Source organism: Arctopsyche grandis, chromosome 5, assembly GCF_051622035.1.
Source record: "Arctopsyche grandis isolate Sample6627 chromosome 5, ASM5162203v2, whole genome shotgun sequence".
NCBI lineage: Eukaryota > Metazoa > Arthropoda > Insecta > Trichoptera > Hydropsychidae > Arctopsyche > Arctopsyche grandis.
The window spans coordinates 32,855,585-32,871,220 of NC_135359.1; the positions used below are offsets into that span (position 1 = coordinate 32,855,585).

Below are 15,636 nucleotides of genomic sequence, written 5' to 3' on the forward strand. Positions count from 1 at the left end.
CAATTAATGAATAGTAAAAAGGAAGAGAATCGTACGGATGAGTAGTACTAGTAACCAAAGAATATACAATTGTTTATTATATAAATACTAATGGCTTATGTGCAAATATGTACTTGTACACTCCGTTTGATGGACTGACATTAACAAAAAATAAATTAAAAATATGATTTTTTTTCCAAAACAATTAATTAAATTTTAAATATTATTATTGTAGGATATTAATATAAAATGATTATAATTATGTATAATGATGTGGCTCATGCCGAACAGTTGGTAATATACACATATGTATTAATGTTAAGGTTGGTACTCCCGAACCTTGTCCGGTAGCGACAGTAGTAGAGTCGCGCCTTGACGCGACCGGATGCGTATGCGCATCGAGTACCTATTGTTCTCAAATAAACGTATAAGATTTAATTGAGATCGCTTTTACTTGTCTCTCTCTCCTGCAATCCTCCCTACTACCCAGCGGACTTCCTATATTATTATATACAGCTTCTCTTTCCACGATTCTAAGAGAAGAAAGAGAAGAAAGAGAGACGTAGCACGGTGAGTGAGTACATCGCATCGTATCGCTAATGCACAAAGCCCATACTATGCCGCGTCTCTTTCCACGATATACGATTCCAAGGGGAGAAAGAGAGACGGAACATGTTGACTACATTCATACACACTATCATATACGATATGCATGACTAGCAAGGATTCTAGTGAGGGAAAAGTTAAGCGATAGATAAGATTGATGAATTCGGTTCAGTTGTGCAAATGAAGGGTCTACCCAATAGTATCATAATATCATAATAATAGTATAGTATGAAATCGCGCCTACCCAATAGTATAAGAAATGAAATTTGAATATGTAGTTGCTAGGTAAATGAACTATTTAAAATTTTATGTACATGGGTCTTCCTCATGGCACCGAAAGTGAAAAGGTCAAAAAAGCAAAGATCGAAAATCGAAAGATCTTAAGTCGAAAGATAAAAAAAGGGTGCATGGTAAATGGAACTATGTATATATAATATATATCAGTGGCATGCGGTGAAATTATCTCTCTTTTTGTCATACAGCCTTGTTTAATGTGCGTGCGCAGGATACGGGACGATGATCATGTTCCTCTTGTTCCTGTTGTATCCTGCTCGCGCAAATTAAGTGAGGATGTACGACGGGGGGGAGAGAGAGTTTTACCGCACGCCACTTATATATATATATATATATATACTGACCGTTTTTCATATGTATGCATGGTAAACGAACATTTTCGACTTTTTTACGGTCACCCATATGTACATATATAGGAGAGTGAGTGAAAAAATGATCAACGATGAAAAAATGGCTACGAAAGTACTTAAATGATATACAAAATTATGTCAAATAAAATGGAGACCAACGTTGATTAGATTATTAATAAAACATTTCTGAATATAATGTCGTACATGAGGGGGCAATTTTAAATATTAATTAGATAAAACAGATAAATGGATCTTAGTTGGTTATGGAAAGTGTCCATATGGTACCCAAAGGAATGTGTAAGAAAACAAATAAGACTAAGTACATGCATAGTACATAGACGATGAGTGTGTATGTATATTAAATAAGGAAGTTTTGAGGAGAGTAAGAGAAAATACTTCATTACAGTGTAACTAGATAGAAAAATGGGATCAGTAGTGCATGAATGGTACCCACAAGTTTACAGAAGAAAGCAAAGTAGATATTGGACAAATCGATGAGTTTTTGAGATTGAATTTGAATGATACTTACTGCATTACACGAATTGTGTCCACCACCTCTGTGTGCCCTGAGGGCTAGTCCTCCAGAGGCGGTCCCTACGAGATGACCTTTGGCCAAACGCTCCGATCTACGGGTAGCAGCCCTATACACTCTCCACCAAAGAGCCATCATAACCAAAGCCGGTATGTAGAACGAGCCGCAAGCCGAAAATATTACGTAACTGTAAAAAAATAAAGTTTAATTTTTAAAAAAATCCACATTCAAAAAGCGATCCTTTGTGGAAAAAGTCTGGAAACTTTCCGCGACCGCTCAGGCGGGACGTATTTGAGGCAGATTAACCTTAAAACCGAAAGGACCGGATGCCAGAAAGGCAACCGGATATTCGTAATAATGCGAAATAATAAATTTCGTTAGTTGAAAAGGGAGAATGTAAAGAAAACTTTCAGCTATGAAAGAAATACGATTGGGGAAACATTTACTTAAAATACAGAGTGACTTTTAAAGTAATTTTACCTTATTTATATTATAATAGTAGCCGGCGCTGCTCAAACGGATCGAAATTAGTAAAAAAGCCAAGTAAAAATCAAAGGACTCCAACCGCCCCAAGCCCCAAAACCCGTCTACGGTATCAAAAAAAAGGACATACATATATTTCAGTCGAAATGTATTTTCAGTTGTAATGTATTGCCAACTACCGTTTTAGATCATTCATATTCAAATATGTACAATTATTTCTCTGCAAGCGCAAACACACTTTCAACAATGTGCGCCAGTTGTAATATAATAATGTTTTTACGAATGCTTTAGAATTCAATAATGCGTTAATATTTGCTAGGTATTACGAATAAAGGTAATGAGACAGTATCGTATTACGATAACTCTAAGAATGTGTTCAAAACAAAAATGTGACTATCCAACTCAATTTACTAGTCGAGTGACGGTTTCACGAAAACCTAAACTCTCCATCTAACCTGGTACCAACTTACAGTTGTAATATATTTCGAATATATTACAGTTGTAATATATTTCGTTGGAATGTAATTTGCCATATGAATCAACTTACGTTGGCTAGACAGAATATATCCCAACTAGTCAAAATATATTACAACTGAAAATACACTTCAACTACAATGGTAGTTGGTATCAGGTTAAATGGAATATTTTCATACATAACAACTGGAAAATACACTTCAACTGTAACACATATGTATGTATGTATACCAATGTGATGAATTATGATGTAAGCATGTGATGGGTAACGACAAAAATGTGGCTGAAACATGTTGAAATGTTGTTGAAGGGTTGTTAATGACCAGCGGGGAGTGTGCTATAATGAGTTTGACGTTTTGAAATTGGTCCACTGTAGAAAGACACTTACATCGCCTTTTGAGCAATGGTATTTTGTACAGATAATATAAAATTTTACGTGTGGAATGCTTTAAAATTTTACGTGTGCACGTGCGCAATCGTAACACGTAGATAAGTCGACCATGCCTTATTTTCATAATTTGCAGATTCTACTGGTACTTAAAGTTAAGTTGAAATATTTATCTCACCCTGTAAATGGTGGGTAGGGGGATGTGGGCTCGGATGAAAAGGTTTTCTGACATAGTGAAGGGGGGGGGGGGATTATTATTATTATAATGTGAGGAAAATTTTGCGTTTATTTGTCAAAGGGCGTAACAAAACGATGCGTATGGTTACGATGCGTGACGCTTGCTTTCCGTGAACTCGTACATAGATATTCATAAAGCAAGCTGAGTGCGTGCTTTCATCATATGCGAGTATTATATTTGTATGTGAAAATGGATTTTTTGTTAAAAAAAAAAAAAACATCCCCCACTGAAAAATATACGTGAAAAATCTCCAACGCATTTTTCAGCCGAAAAGTTTGATTGAGACAAATGAAAATAATGAAAATTTGTGCGCGGTGAAACGTTGCGTAATATGTGTTAGGTCGAAAGTGCAAAATTTATTGCGGTCGTTGACTTAGCAGAGAGGAATTTTGACTTTGGACAAATTGGACCTTGAAAAAAATAAGAGCACAATAATAAAACATGGAATATAGAAATTTTTCGCAAAATTAGGCGTGGATACAATTGATCTACGAATATACATTAGATTTACGAATTAGGTTGCTATTCGTAGATCTAATGTATGTTTAGGTTGACCCAAACATCACTAGTGTTTCTCATTAAATTACCCCTACCACGTGTATAATATATAATCCAATTGGATTATATATTATACACACAACGTCAATCAACAATTAGTATATGCAGATTAGCTGCACTGTGATAATGTATTGTTACATTCGTGGGTGATGTGTATTTTGTTGTTATTAATATTTCCGCTGCCACCAAGCGTTTTTGCGGAACGCTACTCCGTAAATAAAACTCACTTTATTTTATAAGATGATTATCTTCTTTAATAGTAGTAAGTATACACGAGATTAGTTAGTATTACACGTTACTAGTTAGTAGTTTACTAGTTAGGCAGTTTAATCGCGAGTCACTAGTTAGACGGTTCAATTGTAAGTCAGTGATTAGTAAGAGACGGTTCGATCGCAAGTGATAAGTAAGAGACGGCTCGATCGCAAGTGATAAGTAAGAGACGGTTCGATCGCAAGTGATCTTCCATATGTTTAACATCAGTATATATTTAATAGACGTAACAATTTGGACCAATCATAGTTCGTGATAAAATAGGGGGGAACTCGAGTTAAGTAAAACAATATCTTAAGACTTTAATACTTTGACCCTTGAGTGTATCGAGAAATGGTTTTCACACAATTAGTTACGCAGCTTTAAAAGGGTTTTTGAGGGAATACGATTCGAGTCGAGTCGTGTGAAAAATGCTGGTAAACTAATTAAAGACAATATTTTTAGTGTTTGCATATGTATCCCTTGAGGGTAGATTTCACGCAATTCGTTGTGCGGATTAAGAGTCGTGAGAATAATGCAGAAAAGCGATAAAGTTAGTTGAAAAACGATATTTTTAGTGTTAACATATGTGTCTTGAATGTATCGAGAAATGGCTGAGTAGATGCATGCGATTTGTTGTGCAGGCTTAAGAAGGGCTTTGATATTTTTGGGGGAAACATAATTCGTCTCGCAGATTGATTTTAAGGTCGTGGGAATAGAATACAGCTAACATAAAACAAATAAAGACTTGTAAAATATATCTAACTAACTATATATATCTAACATAAAACAAATAAAGAATGTAGATATAACAGTATGTAGGTACTCGGAGACCAAGTCAGATATCCTGTGGTCATCCTGCACGTTGCGCTGTGTGCGCTCTTCGGTTTAACGTTCCTTTTAATAAATTAACTAGCTATTTAGTGCTGTCGTTTCACTTATTTGCAATACTAATGGGGAAGGTAGTCCGATTAACATTTTTCTTTTGAAGTAAGTTTACATATGCCATATTGACATGAATGACAATACCCGAGTTGTTTGTTGACGCCACAGGGTTGATCGGCTGGTCCAGCATGACAGCCCACCAGGGCAATTCCAGCAGATACTATCCACAAGGAAGCTAGACGACGACGTGCTCCAGCAGCACTCCTCACCTGCAGGGGCTTTCTGACACCTGCATGCCTGTCAGCAGCTAGGGCACATAGTGACAGGATAGATGCCGTGCAGCATAGCACGTCCAGTGAGGACCAAATCAAGCACACCACAGGACCTGAAACAAAATGATCAATTAGTTGCTATTTTAGACGATGAAAGCTAGTTGCGTCTCACCATGTCTCGCCGATTTGCAAACTTAACCTTAAAAGGTGATAAGTCAAAACCTACCAGATACATATATCAGTTTAGAAAATATATTCCGTTTCATAAAAAATCAAAATAAAATGGATTTGCAATAAGACATGCTACCTTTTAGAATAAAGCGGCAAATATTCGCATAAATCAACAGCTAAAGAAAAATGTGTTAATTCGACTTGGTAATTAGGTTCGTTTGTGCGCCATTAGCGCCCCCTGTTACGAATTAAAACAACGTTTACACAAAAATAAAGCGCAAAAAAGGAAAATGCAAGACGAAATATTTTCCGTTTGAATAAATTAAAAGGGACGCGCTTTTTCCCATTCCATTAGACGTTTTCATATTTTTTCGCACGGCACAAAAACGAAGGATTCAAAGGCTTTCGAAGGACTTGTTTTGGACATTTGTATCTATATAGCGAAATGAAAAAAAAATCAAAAAGGTTTTTTCAATTCGGGTGAAAAATCGAGGGCGAAATAACTCAAGGTTTGGAACGCGTGCGAAAATCGACAGAGCGTGTATGATTGAAAATTTCCATGTAAAAAAAAATCACCGGCATTGAAAAATGTAAATCGACTGCTAAAAGTAAGTACACATAAGTCCGCGGCTTAATTTTAAAAGGACCAATGTTTATGATTTCTTTTATTTCACCTTGACATTTTAATAAACATCACCATCTTTTATCAAACAACGATGCTTTTCAAGAAAAATATGATCACAATTTTCAGCAGCATAACAGGCTAAGATTTAGAAAAAATACAAAAATTACAAAATAAAGCTATCAGAAGTATTTTGAATGTTGGTATATTAAAAAATATTAGAAGTATGTTGGATGAATTGGGATCGATATGTATTAGAAATAGTTTAGATCTTATACATTGTTTTTTGTTACAATTATTTAGAAATTCAATAGAAAGCAGGTATAAAATTGTAACTAATCCAAACAAACCCTAGATCACTACCCCAGATAACTACCGCCGAGGATTTTGAGTTTTATAAAGGTGTGTTTAGACTCCCTAATATATCTTGCAACAATATAAAATAAATAAAAGAAGTCTATTAATAAATGTATTTTTCCAAAACTAGTTCCATCTTCTTCATTGTTGTTAAAATGTAATTCTCACAATCTAAATGCAAAGCCGCAATCTAAAATACTCAGCAGTTAGGGATTCCCATCTGGAAATTCTGCTATGGTTATAAGTAGAGGTAGGATAGTCACAGTGCTATCCATTGTTCGGCAAACCTTTAACAATGCATTTACAACCTTTGAACAATACACGGCCCCCTCAGACTCCGGTGACTAGTTATAAGTAGAGGTAGGACCAGAAGCGTGCTTTTTCAAGGAATCAGGGCGTTTTGGGTTTATTTTCCAGGAAATAGAGCTAACTACCAAGCTAAAGTGCAAAAAAAGGTTCATAATAAAAATGACCAATGCACGGCGAACAATAAACATAGAACAACACGCTTCCGGTCCTACCTCTAGTTATAAGTTCAGAAATTTCAGTGTAAACCAGTTTTTTATAAACGTTGACAAATGAATGACACGGATTACACGACCCATGCTCAATGCATTTTTTTCATTGCTACCTGGAAAGGCTTAGCGGGTAGTATTCTTGTTTATTTTTTACATGCTCAAAATACAACGCCTATCAGCGTTTTCCAGGCCCATGGACGCCGATCGGCGTTGGTCAGAATTCAAAGGGCTAATTATGCATTTGATTAAAAATAGAAGTTGTATTAAATTAGCTAACTAGTCAAAACGTCAGTATGTCAAAACTGTAAACAAATAAAGAATATGTACGCACGTTTACGAACATATCACATGTTCGTAAATCGCACGTTCATTATCCTATCTAGCACGTACTCATAGATATTTGGCTCTTGCCAAAGTTGATACTAAATCACCAGCTTCGTTGTAAATGATACATTGTAAAGTCAAATTTACAGTCACTCATAACTCAAAAGAGTAGGCTCGTAAAAATGGCACACGAATGCTTTCAGCAAGATTGCAACGTGGGGGTGTTTTGATTGGCGATCCTTCAGCACCTTTGCGTGTTTTCGAAACCGCTTCTACGCCTCTGCAAAATTTGACTTTCGCACGTCATTCGTCGCGACGTGGATCAAATTAAATTCGGCTTTTCTGTTCTACCTTCTATAAGCAATTTATTTCGCTTTTGAAGCGGCTTATCGCTACCCATTCATTAAGAACAGACTACCCTCTTCCCCTCCCCTCTTTTCCGTCTCTTCAGGGTGAAACACATCAAAATTGCGAGTCGTATTACGCTCTTGTTTATTCTGGGATACGATTTATTACATAAAACTATGACACTCGTCAATCTTACTCATTCTGACCCATTGCTTCTTAATATCTACCTATAATTCTATTTGATACAAAACCATGACTATTAATGAAACTTTGACAGCATTTATCTTATTATACAAAAGGCTGAACGTTTGAATAATGGTGCTTACGGACTAAACCAGCGACGATTTTGGGCCAACTTTTTAACCAGCAGGATAAAACCAGTAGCGTACAAAATATCGAAATAAAAATTAAATTTAAAAATTGAAATTAAACATCAAAATTAAAACTATTATTATTATATTAAAATTAAATTCAAATATCAAAAAAAAATTATAATCATTATATTAAAATTAAAATTAAATATTGAAAGTTAAAACAGAACATGCCCAATTTAAATAAATTTTCAAGATTGACCTAAAATTAGATCATCAACTATCACATACAGGTAATCCTCGACTTTTGTTTGTCGAAGATGTTTTGACTTACGAATATACGCACTAAGATCGAAAAAAAATCAAAGAATTTTTATTTTTACTCCCCCGTTATGCACAGCTACTGAGAATATATCATGTATTAGTATGGGTGATACAGCGATCGTCGCCAATCCGTTGCGTTGTCGGTACATCAATCGAAATTTTTTTAGTCTTCAATTGTTTCTCTCGTCGTAATAAATCAAATAATTAAATCCATCTCAGAGGTAAAATTTATCGGATAATGTGTGATTTTTAATTTTATTTCGACGAAAGAAAAAAAAACCCTTTGACAAATCACCGACATCCGACACCGACTGTTTTTTTGTTAAATGTTTCATCGACGGCTGAAATACAGTAGTATATCATGACGACTTTTAAGAAATAATAAGATTTTTTTTCGCTCGTAATCAGAGAAATTATAATATTTCTTTGGTTGTAAATGCGTATCGTCGTAATTCAAAACATTGTTGTAATTCAAAACATAAACGATGATCAAATTTTAGCTCAATCTCGCTCTTTAGCGTAATTTTGATATTTAATTTCAATTTTTTAATTTAATTTTTATTTCGATATTTTGTACGCTACTGGTTTTAAAAGTTAAAGTACGCAGCATAATAAGAATAGACAATATGCATGTGCGGATTCAGTCAACTGACAGTTTTATCAAGTACACGAATACGTACACCAGGCAACTACAACATACATAGACGTATTATGTAAGGGTGGATGTCTTTGTTTGTTATAAAAATATACAATTTTCAATATATGTAGAATCAGCATACTTGTTACATGCACTCTAACTTGGATTTCTGTATACTGTTTTTATTTATTTTTTGATTATCAACCCCCCCAAGCAACGATGATCAATGCGTATAATACGTCCGCTGTATGAAAACACTAGGTAAAACATACGTGCTATCTCTTTCACCACCTCTCGACCAATGGCATTTCGTATAGACCAGAGCATCGTAACCTCTGGATATTCGCGGTACACATTTTTTACGACTGGTAGAGTTTGTCAGCTACGTACATATGTACATATGTACTTCATCGGCAGTCGCTAGTTATTCCGTATATGCATAGGGACAAAACACTAACTAACATCGGTTTTCTCCCTCACACGCGATCTCACTCGCACGCATTAGGCCGAAGTGCTGTTCGGAGAACACATATTACCGCGGTGCACAGGTTACGATGCTCTGGTATAGACAATAGAACATTGTACGTACGAAATGCTATTGGCTGAAATGGGGTGAAAAGGACAGCATCTGCGTTTTACCGAAGTATCTTCCTACAGCGGATGATTTATAATTAGGGTGATCATACGTCCCGTTTTTTATGTGCTTTGAGTTCATCCCGTCGTTTTTGTTTGTTTGATTGTTTGATTTGTCCCGTTTTGTCCGTCCACCGATACACAAAAATTTATTTTTTGAAAAAATTCACTATTTTTTCCTAATTATTTTTTTATAACTGTAAAATTATTAAAATTATTTTTTTTATCTTGTTTCGTTTTCTTCTTTTAAAGAAATGTACGTTCTGATGAAAATTATATTACTATAAAAGAAGAAAATTAAAGAAACTAAAATTTTCAGTTGCATATGTAATTTTTGGAATTAAAAGAAACCGCGAATATCTTTTTGGAAAATTTGTAGCTGTTTTTATTTTTTTATGTAATTTTAATTTCGCACGATTTACAAAATATTGTGGCGCATGAACATCAAATGCTATACTATTTTTTTATACTGTTTCTATATTCCTTGTACACAAGAATTGCACATTCTGAATATTACATATATTAAATTATAATTCCTTGACAATATTAATGGGTTTTTAAGGAAAAAATATAAAATATTAGGATGTGCAATACATTTTTATATAAGGGGGAGGGACAATATTTTGCGGAGCATCCCGTTTTGAGTCCTGGCAAATATGGTCACCTCAATTATAATACATGTTATAAACATAATATTATTTCGAAACAACGACAAATAGAGATATGAATCGTCAAAATCTGATCGAGAAATTTTCTTCAAACATTAAAAAAAAATCTGTTTATCATATTTACATAAAATAAACTGAAAATTACAAAATATTCACAATTTTGTTTAGTCATAATAAGATTAGTCATGTTTAAGCGGTTTATATTACAAATACCGAGCGAAGTCGGGTAAAACCACTAGTATATAATAAATATTATATTATATACAGAAATTAAACACGACATGACAAACATGATAAATAGCTTTTGGTACATTGTCTATGGATAAATTTGCTAGTACGTTAGATATGATTGCGCCCATAGACTAGTACTAAATAAATCTGTAAACGTATTAAGAGGGCTGTACACCCGAAACCTTAATTTTGTTACCGTTCCTTTCTTCGATATATATATTGAGTATATGTATATATTGAGTGAATGCGACAATATATATCAATATATATATTGAGTGAATGCGACAGTTGCGCTTCGACCAGACAAAACGTATTTTAAATTGATAAAATCGAGGTTTCGTATTCTACTATTTTATCTTCCAAAACTGGACCAATTTTTAAAAAAATTTCATCATCGGTATGAGAAAGATACTTTCTGTGCATCTATCGGCGTATTTTTTTTAAAATCGACCGTTAAATAAGCACGCTGGACCCGTTTCGTGGGTGTAAAAAAGAGGCGATTTTATAGATGTTTGGCGGCTCCTATGTCCTATAAAAAATAATTAATCAAAAAAATAAAACGATAGATGCACCCCAATGGTGGATATCCATAGCATATTAAAAAATAATTTCTCTAGTGCCATAATTGAGGAAGGGAGAAGTATAGTACGTTTGTATGAACTAGGTGCTGCTGTCCAGCCCTCTTAACAACAAAGACTTAAAGTAAGATAAATATTATAAATTATATACAATATGATTGAACTCACTGAGTTGATAGTCGAAGAGTTCTCTGGCCGCTGATATGGGAAGAACTGCTATGCCCAAAAGCAGATCGGCCACAGCAAGATTGACGATGAAGTAATACGTGGAACTCCTCAATCTGGGGCTGCAGGCCACTCCAACGATCACCAGTAGGTTTCCAGCCACGGTCAAGACTATGACAAGTCCCAAAAATACAGCTTCAAACACCCACAATGCAGACTTGGAACTCCAGGTAGAGTAGCGAGAATCGTTCAGCGTCCGTTCGATATCGAAGGTTAAGTTGAAATCCCAATTTTCAGTATCATTGACTTCGGTGAAGTTGTCCATCCTGGAATGAAAGCAAAACCTTAGTTCTAAGCGCATTCAAAGAAAATGTGATTGCCAAAATAAAAAATGATTAGTATTATGTTGTTGTTTTTCAAATATATAAATGATTAAGTTGGACAGCTTGGCTCGAGTGTATGTTTAAGTTGGCATGCTGCGTAACGCTGCGACCAAACTACAGCTAGTTTAGGCGCATCGAAAAATAAACACATGTAGTATAAAATGCTAAACAAATCTTATTAACCTGCAACACATGTCCCTTCATGAATTGAATCCAACATGCTTAGGATTTTTCTTAATTCTTGAAACTTTATATCTTCCGTGCCAATTATGATAAGATTGAAAGATTTATTGTTTACTTTATCCATGTTCTTATTGAACTATGTATATTAATCTTTATATTTATATTTTTTTCTGTATACGAAGTATCAATAGATGATGTTTAGTGATAGTGAGAGAATTCGACTTTGAGATTATGACTGATTTGTATCTAGTATCGATACCCGATCATGTTTAATTAATTTATTTATTTTTTATTTTATACCAAGGCCTAACAGGTAGCCCCAATGCGCCTTCCTGGTCAGAAACATTTGGACATTTGTTAGTATTATTTATAGTAAATACATATCAATTAACTTCCACAGAGACATCTATAGTAAAATTTGTGAATTTGCAGCTTTTTTGCTAGAAAATGGGTAAGGTTGCCAATTTGTTGGAACTGTTTCAATGTAAATCAGATAGATTGGCAAACTCTGATAGGAAATGATTGACCTGGAGTCACAAATCCAAACTCGCCAGCAGAAATCAGTGGGATTTGAACCCGTGACCACTTTGTTTAAAGCATTATGTGTTAACTACTTTGTTTAAAGCACTATGTGATGATTAAAAAAATATAATTTAAAATAATAATAATATTTTTCATTTTTTAATACTTTGGGGGCTGATACATATGTACGTATTTTAAAATAAAAATAAATAAATTTTTGAAACTGGAATGGAAAGGGCGGAGGGGGGGGGGGGTCAAATAATCTAATTCTACTTTATACACATTTTAAAAAACACTAACCTGTATTATTATATGTAATTTGAAAATCCTGATTTCTCGCAATTAATTAATTGATAGCATTGACTTTAGACCTTTATAAACTGAACCACACATATATACATATGAGATGAATATTTAAATATTTAATTTCGTTGGTAAAATAAATAATATGTGAGCTCCTCTCCGCTCGAGGGTATCTTTTCAACTGAGCTTTTCGCAAAAGATGTGGGGGTTGCTTTCACAAACAGGTGGTTGTTGTGTACGTACAGACTGCCCCAAAGGCATATACGAAATGTTATATTTAAAATAAATGTCTTTTTTCGCTGAATAAACTCATATAACAACAGAAATAATGATAATATAGATATATATGTAGATAGATAGATGTAATAGTTACCTCCTTGAACGTATGTGAATTCTTCAGTGTTTTTTTTTCTGTGCAATCGATTCGGTATATATTGACGTATTATATAAACTGCTGGAGCAAGGTTTGATATATAATAATATGATAAAATTTAATTGTTTTCAATTATGACAGTTCAAAACAGACAACACTGCAACAACAATACTTAATTGAATAGTGTTGCAAATTTAAATAAACATTAATTATTGCCCGTCGGAAAAAACGTTGAACGGAAGCTTTGTGCGCCCAAAACGGTGCTCTGTTTCACTGCTAGCGGATAGCATGAAATGATTTTAATTAAAAACAAGTCGATTGCTGATAATGTTCTAAAAATAATGTTGCAGTAGAAGCAAAACTTCTGAGCTGATTTTCAACATAGTAGTTTAGAATTCAATCATTATTCTCTTAATTTGGATGGATAGTGTTGCCAGTACTCTAAAATATATTGTAATATAATAATTAGACGACGGATATAGAGCGTGCTTTTTCCAGGAATCATGAAGATTTGGATCTATTTACAAAGTTAGAGTGCAAAAAAAAGGTTCAGCGAACCTTTAACAAAGCATTTACAACAATTGAACAATGGACGGCGCGCTCTGGGTCCGTTCTTTAATAATAATAATTTTGAATCTAGAATATTTGCATAGCTATCTAATAAAATAGTACATCTCGCGCTGCTGGCGAAATCTGGGTGTTTATTAAACCCAAATAAACCGTCTCCTGTTGGAGTTTGCCAATTTATCTAACTTTATTTATCTAATTTTATGTTATTTTATACATATACATGTATATTAAGAAGGCCTAACAGGTAAATTCCATTGACCTTTGCGGGCGAATTACAAACATCGATAAACAATTATGTATATTCAGTATCATAGAGACATCTATGGATAAATTCGAATATAAGTACTAATATTTTGAGAAATACATACATACTTTTTACAGAGTAGGTAGCATATTTATATCATAAACAACAAATTCGAGATGGCATAAACTTGATTTTTAGAGAGTGTGGATAGGTTGCCAGTTTTGGTGGAACCGTTTCAACAATAAAATCAGAAAAATTGGCAAACTCTAATAGGAATTGATTGACCTGGAGTCACATATATCAAAGATCTGGCCAGCAACACAGGCCAGTGATGGCTAATTGTGAGAAAAAATTAAAGAATTGCAAGTAATTACCAGTAGAAATTAAATTGAAAATATATGGCATTAGACTAAATTTGCATGCAAGTACCTTTGTATGTATGTATGTATGTATAACACATACTTATATAGAGAATTAGGGGTTTGCAATCAGTGGCGGCTCGTGAGAATTCATAGGGAGGGGGGATGCAGAGAATAATCAGGCTGTAGTAGTTCATTGACCATACCTGTGATAAAATGCAGACAAATAGCATGCATATTTACTATACTGGGAGGTCTGCAGCCCTGCAGCCCATATAGACGAGCCGCCACTGGTTGCAATACCAATATTCCGGAAAATTGGCAAAATTTCGCCATTGGTAAATACCGGTAAATTTTAAAATTTACTTTTAATTATTTTATCGCGCATTAAGTACACACACAGGCATATTATTGCATAATATTATATAAAAAATCGATGCAAATGGCGTATTGTGGATTAGGTTGTTTGGAATTTGTTTATTTTCAGTATTAAATGTGGCAATTTAAAATTGATAAATTCACTGGCAACACAGACTAACCACATCGTAATATGTAAATACGATCAGACGGTTGTTTCAATTATGATCGAAACTTTCAAAAGGTCCAAGCTTTAAATGAATAAATATGATTGGTTAAAAATAAAATAAAAAAACATTTAATTATTACTAGTGTTACTAACCGGCTACGTTCGGTAAATGTGAATGTGATTTTATTTTTATTTATATTTTGTTTTATTTTATTTTACTTTTTTCTTTTTCTTTCTCCTTATGTACATTTTTATGTTACTTTTTTATATAATTTTATCATGTTTTTCTGCTTTTGCTTTTTCTTTTTATTTTATATTTTACTTATTTCATCTTTGTTTTTCTTCTGTATCAAATGTAGGCCATTGTGGCGCATTAGCTTCTTCCTGTAATGCCACAATGGTCCAAAACTATAAATAAATAAATAAACGGAAATTAAATGAAAACCATGAAAAAAATCTTGATTTGTTTGTTTATTAAATTTATTTGAATCGAAAAAAAATTACATTATTTAACGCCCGACCAATCACACACGTATTTGACCAATCCAGCCAATCAGAAACGACTTTGACGACAGCCAATCAGAAACGAATTACAGACGCCGTTTCATTTTTATGTATAAGAATTTACTTTAATGCTTTTATACGACATTATTTACCTGAGATTTATATTTATTATTTACGATTCAATCTAGGTTAACGTTTGCAGGAAAAGTAACCAAACACAGTCATTTTATCCACGATTTTTTTTCATTTACCGGTAAATTCCGGTATACCAGTAATAGGAAAAATAATTTACCGGTTTATAAAATTTTACGGTAAATTGCAACCCCTACAGAGAATGCGTGTGACGTTTGCCCTTCTAAAGTCATATGGAGTATTTGACGTGGGTGTAGATATTTTTTAATGTGGAAATATGATCGCATATGGTCCAACGGAACCATTCTTATGATTCGAAGGACAAAATAGAGTTGTAAGCTT

At 33.9% G+C, this 15,636-nt stretch overlaps 1 protein-coding gene across 1 annotated transcript in view; it reads right to left on the bottom strand.

The window, feature by feature from the left end:
- The window catches only part of LOC143912414 (alpha-1B adrenergic receptor-like), a 20,830-nt gene extending 7,819 nt beyond the window's left edge, over positions 1-13,011 (bottom strand). Inside the window, exons 1-4 of the mRNA XM_077431689.1 lie at positions 12,960-13,011; positions 11,199-11,521; positions 5,181-5,421; positions 1,759-1,948 (exon numbers count right to left, since the gene is read on the bottom strand). Of these exons, the coding sequence (XP_077287815.1) occupies positions 1,759-1,948; positions 5,181-5,421; positions 11,199-11,520 (753 nt within the window). The 5' untranslated portion in view covers position 11,521; positions 12,960-13,011. The remainder of the gene's footprint in view (positions 1-1,758; positions 1,949-5,180; positions 5,422-11,198; positions 11,522-12,959) is intronic.
- Between the last annotated feature and the right edge of the window lie 2,625 nt (positions 13,012-15,636).